Here is a 13,304-nt window from a genome sequence, read left to right as displayed (position 1 = left end):
CCGTTCCTGGAGTGCCAGTCTTTTGTCATGTTATTTCATTGCATTCTAACAGCCCCTACCCTAGGTATAATTATTCTCATTTTATAGATGAGGGCCCTAGAACAGAAAGACCAAAGAGGGCTGGAGAGATGGCTTGGTGGTTAAGGCACTTGCTTACAAAGCCTAATGACCTGAGTTTGATTCCCCAATACCCACGTAAAGCCAGATGCACAAAGTAACACATACTTCTGGGGAGTTTGTTTGTTTGCAGTGTCTAGAGGCCCTGCTGCACCCATTCATAATCTCTTTCTTTCTCTCTCTCTCTCTCTCTCTCTCTCTCTCTCTCTCTCTCTCTCTCTCTCCTTCTGCTTACAAATAAGCAAAATATAATGAAAAAGAAAGAAAGAATGAGGAACTCGCCCAAGTAAGCCAGATCGAAAGATGACCATCTCAGCATATACTGCTGAGAACCATTAGCTCTGATCATGGCTGGTTGTCCACCACCCTAAACAGTGTGTGATCAGAGACTACAGGTTTCTCTGTTGTGGTCTGAGGCATTCAGGGTCAGCTAGGAAGGGAGTGTTGGATAGGCAGTCCAACCTGCTCCATACCAATCACTCCTGAATTCTGCAGTTTGGATCTAGCCTCTCTCTATATTGGACAGTGGAGCTCCAATAGCAAACAGGCAAGACCTTGCCTCTGCCCTCAAGCATCCTTCCATCTAGCAGAGGAGCAACATAAAGGCAGACACGTAGAGCCATGGGACCAAGCCAAGCAAGCACAGAGTAGGAGGGCCTTTGGGTGCCAGGGTCTCTATCAGCATACACTAAAGACAGCTGTCATCAGATCACAGCGGGGTGGGGGTGCGGGGAAGGAAACATCATTCCTCTTTCCCAGAGGAAGTCTCAGAATGTAATTACACATACAAGGTTACCTGCCAGTCAGTGGCAAGGGAAAGATTCAAAAATACTTTTATCTGATGCCAATAACCTTGCCCTCCCCCAGGCAAAGTGCTTCGCTGTCATGCTAGAAAGACTTGTGTGTGGTCCCCAGTTCTGGGCCACCTGTGCCCACCTCCCGAGAATAGTAGAGAAGAACTCCGAGAGGATGTTGGCATTGAGGCAAAAGCAGACTGCAATTTGGGGCTCAGGCTAGAAGCCCCTGATAGTCAGCTGTCTTCTCCAGCTCTAGGTCTCCAGGATCCCCTCGGCCTCTGAGAAAAGTCAACAAAGCAGTGGGTCATTTTTGACTAATAGCTGTCCATACCTCCTAACTTGGATTTCACCTGGAAGAAGTGGTTCTAATACAATCATTATCAGGGGACAGGGAGACTGGGACCAGCAGCAAGGGTTCAGTAACGGTTGGGTGACATAAATGGAGACTCGAGAGTATACACTGAGACGTAAAATTTCACTGTGGATTTTGGTACTGCTTGGGGGCTTCGGGAGATGGTGCTGAGGATGGAGCTCAGGGCCTCACGCAGGCTAGTCTACAGTTGGGCTATATCCTCAGCCGCAAGTGTCTTTGTGATTCAAGTTCCCCCTGCTCCTTCTGCCCTCTTTTCACTGGTGTGGGACTTAGGATGAATCTTTTCATTCCCTTCTTCAAAGAAGAGTAATTAAATGCACAAATGCATGCCCTGTGATCATTATAGAGCTTTCTGTTTCTGGCCATGGTCTCTACGGTTTTCTTCAACTGTGTGGATGTCTGAGTTCTCATCTGTACAGTAGGCTGAGGATGACCTTCTACACAAGATTGATCTTTAGCATGAAAGCTTGCTGCAATATTGTATCAGCTAAGTAAACCAGATGAGTAGCTCTCCCCTACAACTGGAGAAGTGTTAGTGAGGGCTGCTGAGGGTGGTGCTTCCTGGCCCCTCTGGGAATACCCATCTGGGAATATCTTCTACTCATTCTTGTGTGAATACCAGGCTGTCAGTAGCTGGATCTCTCAGGCCCCTAGATGTTGCATGCCTGCGCACACACACACACACACACACACACACACACACATCTTATGACCTTCTGGGCTCTGGGCTTCAAGAGAGCTGGTACCAGCTAGGTGATAAGGTTTTCATTCCAAGAAAGAGAGACTGCAGGTTTAGGCCCCAGCACCATGGCTCAGTGGGTGAGCCTTCTCAGGGCCTATCACCATCCTACCTGAGCCACTAGACATGGCCATGTTCATTTGCCTAATTCTTACTCCTGCATTAGGAAATATGAAATGTCGGGAGACTTGCTGCAAGGCATGTAGCTAAGAATTGGCTGAGGAACATCAAGCTGTAGGCCTTGGCTCGTACTCTCACAGGCTTTCCTGATGCCCCAGTCTGCTCTCAAGACATTGATCAACTCTGCCTCTCCTCCTCTGTGCTGTGGCTTCCCCCTTGAAAACGGATAGTCCTGCATGTCTGCATTGGTGTCACACCCCTCCTCTGTCCCCAGTGAGTCACCCAAGCAGGGTCTCCCTAAGAGGAAATCCTCCAGTTTGGAGTAACCTATCATTACTGAATGATATTATGGATTTGTCAAGCTAGTTTCTTCCCATGTCAAATGTAGTAGAATGGAAGAAAGTCACTTAGGAAGTACCCTGGAATTAGTGTTGTGCTGGTAAGTAGCTAACAACTGGCTCTGGGGAGCTTAGGGGAGAGGAGAATGGACCCTGAAGTGTACTATTTGCTGGTTTCCTTGCTATAAGGGCTTCCACCGTGACCAATTTCAAGACACCCAGATGTCAACAAGCTTGTAAAATTCCTGAAAACTTCAACAATCAGTGTTCAGGGACAGTACCATGAGGCCATTTAATAGCCATGCCCTGCCTTGGTCCACCTAGCTTCTCCCTAGCAATGACTTTTGGCTGTGCTACCCCTAAAACTGAACCTCAGATCATCCCCACCTTCCTACAGAGTTCAGGACCCCATGAACTGTGGCTAGTCCAATTCTTTTGAGTTCCAGTTGTTGAGAACTGGAGGTCTCTAGCTAGCAAAAAATAAAATAAAATCTCTTTGGAGATAATGCACTCATCTTCCAAATCTGAAAGAAATGCAAGCTGCTGAATTGACCCCTTGAGCCTTGAGCTATATAGGTTTGAATCCTCCTTCTCAGACCAGCTCTGCTCTCTCCCACCCTCCCCCTCAAGTAACAGCCTAAGTTCCTTTGGGAGACTTTCACATGACTGCTTTTGATTTACATTTTTATTCTTCACATTTCTCTTTAGCACAGCAAGGCCTTCCCCTGTCTTTCTCCAAAGTCACACTAGGGACCTCCATCTTTACCCACTGTACTCTAGAAGCTCATTGTAATGAAAGCCCCTGTGGATTCCTTAGTAGACAAAGCAGGGTGAACCAGTCCACCAATATGTCACCCTCAAATAGGTTGTTTGGATGTGGCCATTCTTGCTTCATGACAAGAATGTGCTCTGGAAACTTCATCTTTAATAAATGCAAGGCTGGAGAGATGGCTTAGTGATTAGCACTTGCCTGTGAAGCCTAAGGAACCAGATTTGATCCCCCAGGACCCACAAGGTGGCACATGTGTTTGGAGTTCCTTTGCAGTGGCTAGAAGCCCTGGTAGACCCATTCTCTCTCTCTCTCTGTCTCTCTCTCTTTCCCTCTCTCTCTCTCTCATAAATCAATAAAATATTTAAAAAATAATTGCAATCTCTCCCTCCAACACTTCTAAGTTTCCAAAGGCCTCCAACATACTATGCACCACCTAAGCAAACTTCTTCCAGCCCACCCTATGCTGTAATGGTTAGCCATGCGAGCACGTTCATTGTGTGCAAGCCTGTCAGCATGGGAAGCTTCGTTAGATGCCACCTATCCTGGTCACCCAGGCAAAGCTCCCTTCACTTCTGCACAGGGGGAGCCCACTCCAACCCTCAAGAACAGGGACTTGAAAAGGTATTATTTAGCTTGCCATGGTAGCACACACCTTTTTTTTATTTTTTATTTTTTATTTATTTATTTGAGAGCGACAGACACAGAGAGAAAGACAGATAGAGGGAAAGAGAGAGAATGGGCGCGCCAGGGCTTCCAGCCTCTGCAAACGAACTCCAGATGCGTGCGCCCCCTTGTGCATCTGGCTAACATGGGACCTGGGGAACCGAGCCTCGAACCGGGGTCCTTAGGCTTCACAGGCAAGCACTTAACCACTAAGCAATCTCTCCAGCCCGGTAGCACACACCTTTAATCCTAGCAGAGGTAAGAGGATCCTTGTGAGTTCAAGGCTAGCCTGAGACTACATAGTAAATTCCAGGTCAGCCTGGACTAGAGTGATGAACTACCTGAAAAAACAAAAGGTATTATTTACATTATTTCCAATGCACTGTTTAGTTTGACCATTTGGGCCATACAGAACATAAATGTAGTCAGAACCTCAGTCAGATGTTTCTTTAATTTTATTTTTATTTGTTTATCTGAGAGTGACAGACAGAGAGAGAAAGAGGCAGAGAGAGAGAAAGAGAGAGAATGGGTGCACCAGAGCCTCCAGCCACTGCAAATGAACTCCAGATGCACACTCCACCTTGTGCATCTGGCTTACATGAGTACTGGGGAACTGAGCCTCAAACGGTGGTCCTTAGGCTTCACAAGCAAGCACATAACTACTAAGCCATCTCTCCAGCCCTCATTCAGATATTTAATGAGGGATCTCATGTCTCCCCATTTTACCCTGCTTCCCAAATCTTATGCGCCCAAGTTTCCTTGGTATGACACACTGTAGAATCCTTTCATCATGCTGGTTGGTTTTTCTCTGAATGTGTTTGTATGTACTTGTTTAATTAGAGGAAAATGGGCTGGTCAGCCTCCTCATGCTATGACTGAAGCATCCATTAATGCACCCTCACTAGCGTGTGTTAGGGTTTGTTTGTTTTGGACAGATACATGACACTTCAGATATATTAAGCCAGCTGTCAACCAGGCATTGCTGCTAAGCCACATCTCCTATTCTGCACTTACAGTATTGATTCTTTGGGGAGGCCTAACAGTTAGAAGTATTTAATTTTAAACTTATTAGATGGAAAATAATCTAATTAGGTTTAGCCTATTGCCCACATCTGGAAAGATCTTTTGGGTCCAAGATTCATCTCATCCATAAATTTGTTAGCAAAATTCAGACAGTCTTTAAATCACTGAGAAAATGTTATAGAAAATGACTAAAAGAAGGAAGCATGTGGTCATTCCTAAAACCCTCCCCCAAGCTGACATCTGTCTTTTAATTGTTATCCCTGGGGTGCAGCTTACAAATCCACACAACTGTCTGCCAGACCACATCTTGCCTTGCTGAGCTCAGTTACATCATATTTTCCTGATTGGCCAGCTTAATCATCTTGCCAAATCTTCCCATCGAGATCCATGATGACATGTGCTCCTCTTTATGAGCCCAGACCCTAGCACAGTGCTTGGTATGTGGCAGGGACTTGAGAAGCATCTGAAAATGTGGCTCATTACATATGTGGGTAACAGATTCAGGTGTGGCCCAGATCACCTTGAAGGTGACCATGATTTTGTCTTGTCTGTATCTACCTTCTTTATGTTGAAATCCTGTACAACATTGCCTTCTGCCTTCTATATGGTTTCTCTTTAAAATATTTTGTTTTTATTTTATTTATTTATTTGCAAGCAGGGAGAGATAGAAGAGAAACAGATGGAAAGAATGGGTGCAGCAGAGCCTCCAGCCACCACAAACAAACTCCAGATGCGTGGGCCACTTTGTGCATCTAGCTTTATATGGATACTGAGGAATTGAGCCTGAGTCCTTTGGATTTGCAGGCCTTAACTGCTAAGCCATCTCCCCAGCCCATAGCTCCTCTTTAGTATCATCAGTCCTAAATGGTAACCAGTTTGTTTACTGATGAATTTAGGCAAGTTAAGGGACTTGTCTGGAGTCAAAGTCTTGTGAAGAGGCAAACTGGCTCCAAGACCATATGCTCTGCCAGACCTCTTATGTACTGAGATTGTGCCTGTACCCCTAGCTCAATCCATGGCGACAAGATTTTTTCCTCACAAAAATGATATAGTATAGTAAAACTATACAGCCCCATTTGCCACCTGTCATTCATCAATTTATTGATTCCACAAATATTTATTGAATTCCTATTAGTGTCAGACCATTCTGAGCCATAGAAATTTAAGTGTTATGATATCCTCTCCAGTCTAGTTTTAGGAAGAACTGGGGAGGGGGGGGGGATAATCATATTGATAACGGTCATGATAAGGGACATACAGAAAAATAAATCAAGAGGCAGGGGGATAGATTTTACTCTGAAGGGTGGCATCTGAGCAGAGATATAAATAGAGATGCAAATGTCTTGGGGATATATATACACCAGCAATAGCGTGCTTGCATTCACAGAAATATAATGCTTTTTCTTCCAGAAAGCAGGAACCTGGATCCTATGATGAACTCCTAAGCTGTAAAATATCTGATTCCTTCCAACCATATCCATTCATTCATTTTCTCAACTAATATAAATTATTAAACATCAGTCACTTTCATAATGTCCAGTTGGGTGCTGGGGAGAAAGGAGTGACCTTGGAGCAGGAGACAGACACTGTTCATCCAGAAACAATGTGATAAAAACATCATGGTACTGGGGACAAGTTGATGAAGGAGAATAAGAGAGGTATGCTACCACTTACCCTTCAAGGGATCTGTTTAACTAAAGGAAATTCAACGCAAAAGCATTAAATTCTGTAACAATAGTTTTCAAAAATTTTAAACCTACTAGGCCATTTCTTTAAATGAACACTTAGACAGAAAGTCTAATGTATCATATTAAAAGAAGTTGTTGGACCTGGATGTGGTGGCACACACCTTCAATCCCAGTACTCAGGAGGTCGAGATGGGAAGATTGCTGTGAGCTTGAGGCCAGCCTGAGACTACAGAGTGAATTCCAGGTCAGTCTGGTCTAGAGTGAGACCCTACCTCTTTCTCTCTCTCTCCTTGCAAATAAATAATAAAATAAAGAAAAGAAGTTGCTATAGTTGACAGGGTTGTAGACCTTAGGATACCTTCAAAAACCTATAACACACTATGAAAAATACTTTTCTAAGTTTTCTCTAAGTATTTTTTATGTCCAAGAACAGAAATATATTCATTGTCCTTTAAAACCTCCTCAAGTGGCCAGAGAAAATAAATTTGGAAAGTCATTCAGTCATCAGTCAAAACCATTAGAAGGGGGCTGGAGAGGCGGTTCAGCAGTTAAGGTATTTGCCTACACAACTGAACATCCTGGGTTCAATTCCTCAGTACTTATATAAAGCCAGAAGCACAAAGGGGCACATGTATCTGGAGTTTGCTTACAGCAGCTGGAGGCCCTGGTGCATCCATTCTCTCTGTATCCTCTTCTCTTCTCTTCTCTTCTCTTCTCTTCTCTTCTCTTCTCTTCTCTTCTCTTCTCTTCTCTTCTCTCTCTCTGCTTACAAATAAATATATTTTTAAAGACTCATTAGAAGGGTTACCTTTTGGCTTAATCCAGGATGTGGTGGTTAGGCCTGTAATCCAAGTACTTGGATTAGGAGTTCTAAGACTGGCTTTGTCTTGACTAAAAGTGTTTTTTTTTCTTTAATTTTTATTTTACATATGTTATAACAGGCTATACTCTTTTAACCATTCATCCCTGTTCCCATTACCCTGGAGGCCCTCCTCAATGGGGTTATGGTAATCACTGTATGGTCCTGAAGGTCCCAGTCAGTTTCTGTGGGGTAGCTGGGTAGGGGGGGGGAGGGAGGAACTGTGCCTCAGGATATTTCTACCTACTCTGTGGCTCTTACAATCTTTCTACCCCCTCTTCCACAATGTTCCCTGAGCCATGGCAGGCCTATTGGCAGTCTGGTTTAATGTTGAGTTCTCTGTAGCCTCTAGATTTCTGCTTTGATAGGTTTTGATTGATTACTGTGTGTCACACCACCCTGGAATTAATTGTCAGGCTAGCAGTAAGAGCCGTGTTCATGTTGCCTCTTCCTCTACAATTTCTTCTGCACCCTGGCAGATATGGTCGAGGTGGCATGTTTTGTGATGGGCAGTCTGTTATCTTCCTGTCTTATCGATGGATCTTGGTTCTCCTCCATTTTCTCTGCCATCTGTAAAATAAAGCAGATTCTGCAACCAAGAGTGAGAGCAGCTTGGCTTAAAGGGGACATGCAAAGTTATTTGAGAGATTATTTGCAAGCTCACTCTTCTTCTCCAGAGAGCAGTGGCAACTTCTCTCTGAAGTATGAGTTTCCTGACCATGGGATTCTGACTTGGTTTCCAGTACCAGATAGGAGTTCTGTCCCACTGAGCAGACCTCATGTCCAATCAGAGAACAGTTAGTTACCAGCAGAGGCTACATCCCACTATTGCATGAGTGTATATTTCTTATCTGGCTGTTTGATTTCATAGTCTGCAGGGTCCCCTGTTTATTCATGTTGTTGGTGACCGTTTTCCTCCAGTGGCTCCCATAGGGCTTTCCAGTACTACGGGGGCAAGCCAGGTGGGAGCTACTTTCCCTTTCAGTCAGGCATAGTATTCTGATGTCCTAAGACTGCAGCCTGTAGTGTCTTCAGCAATAGGGTCTTACTTTTCAGCTCTGGCAGGTAATCAAGTGTTTTGGCAATGGCCTATCTTGTTTTGGGAACCTCAAGGGACTCCTGGGCAACAGCTCACTGTGGGGGAGGTGGGCAATCCCATTCTGGCTTATTCCAATTCCTAGCTGTTGTGAACAGAACAGCAACAAACATGGTTGAGCAAGTGTCTCTGTAGTGGAATCTTTAGGGCATATGCCCAGGAGTGGAATAGCTGGATCAAATGATAGATCTATTTTAATCATTTTAGGAGTCTCCATACTGACTTCCATTGTGGTTGTACAAGTTTACACTACCACAAGCAGTGGGTATGTGTTCCTCTTTCCCCACAGCCTCACCAGCACTAAAAATATATTTAAGGTTGTCCAGGATATATGAGACCATGCCTCAAAGACATAAAAATTCTATTATTCAAAATATGCCCTGGAAAGATAGCCCCTTGTTTTCTAGGATGTCCTCATTTGAAGAATGATTTAAAAAAAAAAAAAAAGCCTGCTTTAAGTCAGGGGTGGCAGTGCACGCCTTTAATTCCAGCACTCAGGAGGCAGAGGTAGGAGGATCACCATGGCTTTGAGGCCACCCTGAGACTCCATAGTGAATTCCAAGTCAGCCTGGGCTAGAGTGAGACCCTACCTCAAAAAACAAACAACAACAAAATAAAAACGCTTTGCTTTGCACTGCAGCACACGCACAGATGGATGCTCATGACATACCCACAGCTCTCTTGCCCCTATTCTCTTTCCAGGCACAGCACTGGCCAAGGAAGTCCTCATAGTCCTGCTAACCTGCCACGTCCTCTTTCTTTCCTCTGCAGATGACGGCAACTGCTCAGCCACCCTCCAAGGCTCAGGCTGTCCACATCTCTGCATCCTCAGCTACTGCCAGCACACCTGTGCCCAGCGCCCCCATTGACCCCCAGGCCCAGCTGGAGGCTGACAAGCGAGCTGTGTACAGGTAGGAGATGAGAATGTATATAGGAGGGTGGGCCCGTCAGCAAAGATGGCCAGCAGCTGCTCTCCTCAGCCTCCCTCTCTGCAGTCAGTTCAGAAAAGCCCCCAGCTGGCCATTGTGGGTTGACTAGCTTATGGAAAGTGCCTCGTGAAGGAGATGAAGACCTGGGCCCCTTCTCATCTCAACTAGGGAGATGAGCTCTAATGAGTATCAGAAGCCCTCCGCTCAGCAGCCAGGCCTCCAGAGGTTCTCCTTGCCCCGTTTCCCATTGTCTTCACTCCAACAAGCTCACCAGACGTCTGATTGTACCGTCCACAACTTGGTAGTACATAAACTTTGTGTGCCTGCAAATCTCACAGGCTCCAGCCTCAAACATACTGACTCAATTGGTCAATCTATGGGAAGAAAGATGTGACTTTTTTTAAAAGGCATTCCATATGAATCTGATACAACTAGTCCTTAAACCCTATATTGATCCATAGTATTTTTTTGAGTTTTAGCAATGGATATTGTTTGTGACTGTAGGTCCTGGCACTTTCACCCAAGGCGGGGTTTGGGGAGGGTTGCTGAGAGCAGATAGCTTGTTCATGCTGTCTGCTTTAGACACTGAGGACAGGGTCCTGAATGATACAGAAGGTGGGGGAAGCACAGGGAAATTCCCCTCTGCATTGATGGACTCTAGTTCTTGTTTTATTTCTAATGAGAGAGAGAGAGCAAGAGAGAGAATTGGCACATTAGGACCTCCAGCCACTGAAATTGAACTCCAGACACATGTACCATCTTGTGCGCATGCATGATCTTATGTATGCGTCACCTTGTGTGTCTGGCTTACGTGGGTCCTGGGGAGTCAAACCTGGGTTCTTTGGCTTTGCAGGCAAGTGCCTAAACCACTGAACCATCTCTCCAGCCCAGTGGACTGTAGTTCTTATGTGCATGGTTGAGAAAAAGGATGTAGCCATCTGAGAACATGTCTGAACAAGGCTCCAGTTGGGATGCTCATCATCGTTTATATATGGGGAGCCCACAGTGATAAGATGGCCAAATCTGTACTCACTATTGAGGCTGGAACCATGTTCACATTCACCTGTGTGAGCTCATATGTTCCAACCACTAGCAAATGCAACTAACGCAGCTGAGCTAATGCCAGTAACAGAGGTATGATGCACCTGAGACAAGTGAGCAGAAAGATTGATTCCTTCTTGGCCCCTCCCCCGCCACTCAAAGACAATGCCTTTATGGTAATGGTGGTAATTAGTGATGTTATTATCATTATCACTGGCATTATTTTTAGTTAGTCAGATGAGCTGATTGCCTCTAATGCCACCAGTTGGGAGCTCAGGGACTTTCCTGAGCCTTGCCAGGCCCAGCTGTCTGCGGGTGCAGATCTCTACCCAAAGAATTCCAGGATCTGGTCACAGTTACTGTCAGAGATGGACAAGGCAGCCCCCACCCTGGTCCACTCTTCCTTCCCTCCTTCACACTCTTTCATTGAATCTTGCATTGAATCCTACTACTAATATTGCAGACGTTGTGTAAGACTCCAGAGAAACAGGATGAGGTATGAGGGTAAATGTAGGGACCCTTCCCTTCATCACACCAGGAACAGAGGGACAAATAAGGCACTACTGTGTGATCAGAGGAAATGGGCAGACCTCAGTGAGGAGGTAGTGTTTGTGGCTGGTCCTGCAAGCTGCTTAAGAGACCCAGCCAGGCAGAGAAATGGGTGGGATAGACCTTCCAGGCAAAGCAGAACCAGCTGTGCTTGACCAGAGCAGCTGGGGTCCAAAGAAGAATCTGCACAGCCACTTGTAAACTGAAACTAGCCCAAGCAAGCCTTGTGGACATGTGCTTTGAAAAGGAACCTGAGAAGGGAGTGGGAGTAAGGTGGCCCCTGAAAACTGCTCAGTGACCAGATGACTTGGGCATATATGCTCATAATGCTCTGTTGAGACTGTGTGGCCCATGGACCAGCAGCATACATCATGCAGCAGCTGATTATAAACACCCAGACCTCAGGATTCAGAACTTGCACTTCACAAGGTCCCAGGTGATTCACATGAACATCCGGGACCGATCCTGAGCCTCTTTTCAGACTCGTGGAGATGGGGCTGTCAGGAGTGCGGACCTCTGACGAGGATGTAATAAAGCGTCCACAAGCCTAGTAGTCTGTGAGAACTAGTTCCTTTGAGCTTTGGTTTCATGACAGGACCAAAGCCCCAGTTCTAATGAGTTGGTAAGACAGACAATGTGAGCATTTGACACCACATCTGGCACAAAGTAGAATGGCACTTCCCAAAAAGATCATGGTGAGATCCATGGCTTGAAGGGCCTTCCCAAGATCCCAGGTTCATACTCCAGCACGGCCAAACTATGGGAGAAGTGGGTGGCTCTCTATGACGCCACTTGAAATGTTGCCCAGACTTGCTTCAACCAACATTTCTTCCTGCTCACTCCTTTCAGGAGCTTTGCCTTCTGTGGTGCTGACTACTCAGTATCCCTTAGTGTTTGCCCAGTAGTCCATGCAGAAGAACACCCAGGTAAACGTAGCTGCCCAGCTAACACTGACACCCATGCTATTGCCCAACTCCTAAGCTGTCCCAGGCCTGTTGCCTCCTATCCCAAGTGCCAGGGTTGTCTCCTACCTCCACACCTCTCCCATTAGTACCAGCAGCCCTCTCTGTAGCCATTGCCTGGAGGCCAGACCTCCTATAGGGTCGGTTAATTTTAATTAGATTTGCCTGCCTGGGGCAGCCTGGTTGCTCTGAAGCACATCAGGGAATCCACATTTCATGTCAATAAATGTAACAAGGCCCTTTCATTCAGATCAGTGCTAAGCACTGAGTTTTTGGAAGCCCCCCACTGTGGACCCTTCTAGGACTACAGATGAAGGAAGGTTCAGGAAGCCCTTCCTCGCACCTGCTGGAAGGCATAGGGACAGTGTGAAAAAGGGAAGGGAGACTGCCAGTGCCCCTGAGGTATTATTTGTGTATGAGGACGTGTTAATGAAATGTATTGGTTCCCTTCTGAAGGGGAAGCTGAGGGTGAGGGGAAGCAGAGCCTGTTTTTAATTGGATCATACCGGAGCATCATCTGGGCTAATCAGCAAGGCAACCAGGAGCTCCCGCTCAGATTAATGATTGCAGTCTAATCCAAGCAGATCCCATGATTGGATGCACATCCCGGGTAATTGTGTTTGTGGCCCAAGAGCAAGGAAGAGAAGGGAGAGGGGATTGAAGGAGGGGAGGTCTGTGGATTGGGGGTTTAGGTCTGGATAGTGCTCAGTTTTCTTAGTCCGCATTTCAGCCCTGATGTTTTTCCTCAAAGAAGTTTACATTTAACTTAGAAACACAACACCCTGCCTGCCCATACTGCTGGATGGTGGCCAGGTGTCAGGTGCTGGGGATTAGGATGCAGAGCAGAGACAGGCCAAGAGGGTGAGGTTAATCCAGCTTTCACTCTCCCTCCTCCCCTCCAGGCTCCTTCCTTCCCCTTTGAAGTGTGTGCGTTCCCATGGAAACCATGATGTCCTGGGGAGCAGAAGAGTGGCAGGGAGCTAGGCTGGCCAGGTGCGAGTGGGGGAAGGAGGGCAGCTTTTCAGAGACTGATCTGCTAAGGTATTGCTGGGAAGTGGCCTACTGGCCACACTGAAGTTACTTATTATTGATAAGGAAATGCTGGGCGGCCTGCACGAGGAGAAATAGCAGGACAGTTACACTTTGTTTCTCCATTAAAAATAGGAGAGAAGGGGCTGGAGAGATGGCTTCGCAGTTAAGACACTTGCCTGCAAAGCCTAAGGACCCAGATTCGGCTC

General features: G+C 46.1%; 1 protein-coding gene across 3 annotated transcripts in view; it reads left to right on the top strand.

Annotated features, from left to right (window-relative positions):
• Positions 1-13,304, top strand: part of Pknox2 (PBX/knotted 1 homeobox 2) — a 315,376-nt gene that overhangs the window by 225,711 nt on the left and 76,361 nt on the right. For all 3 annotated transcript variants that reach the window (XM_045145311.1, XM_045145309.1, XM_045145310.1), the window contains one exon: positions 9,357-9,496. In XM_045145311.1, coding sequence (XP_045001246.1) covers positions 9,357-9,496 — 140 coding nt within the window. The remainder of the gene's footprint in view (positions 1-9,356; positions 9,497-13,304) is intronic.

The sequence above is a fragment of the Jaculus jaculus genome, chromosome 3 (assembly GCF_020740685.1).
Source record: "Jaculus jaculus isolate mJacJac1 chromosome 3, mJacJac1.mat.Y.cur, whole genome shotgun sequence".
In the NCBI taxonomy this organism is placed as follows: Eukaryota; Metazoa; Chordata; class Mammalia; order Rodentia; family Dipodidae; genus Jaculus; species Jaculus jaculus.
The sequence above is the reverse complement of the archived record's forward strand: the minus strand, read 5'-3'. Positions and strand labels throughout refer to the sequence as shown.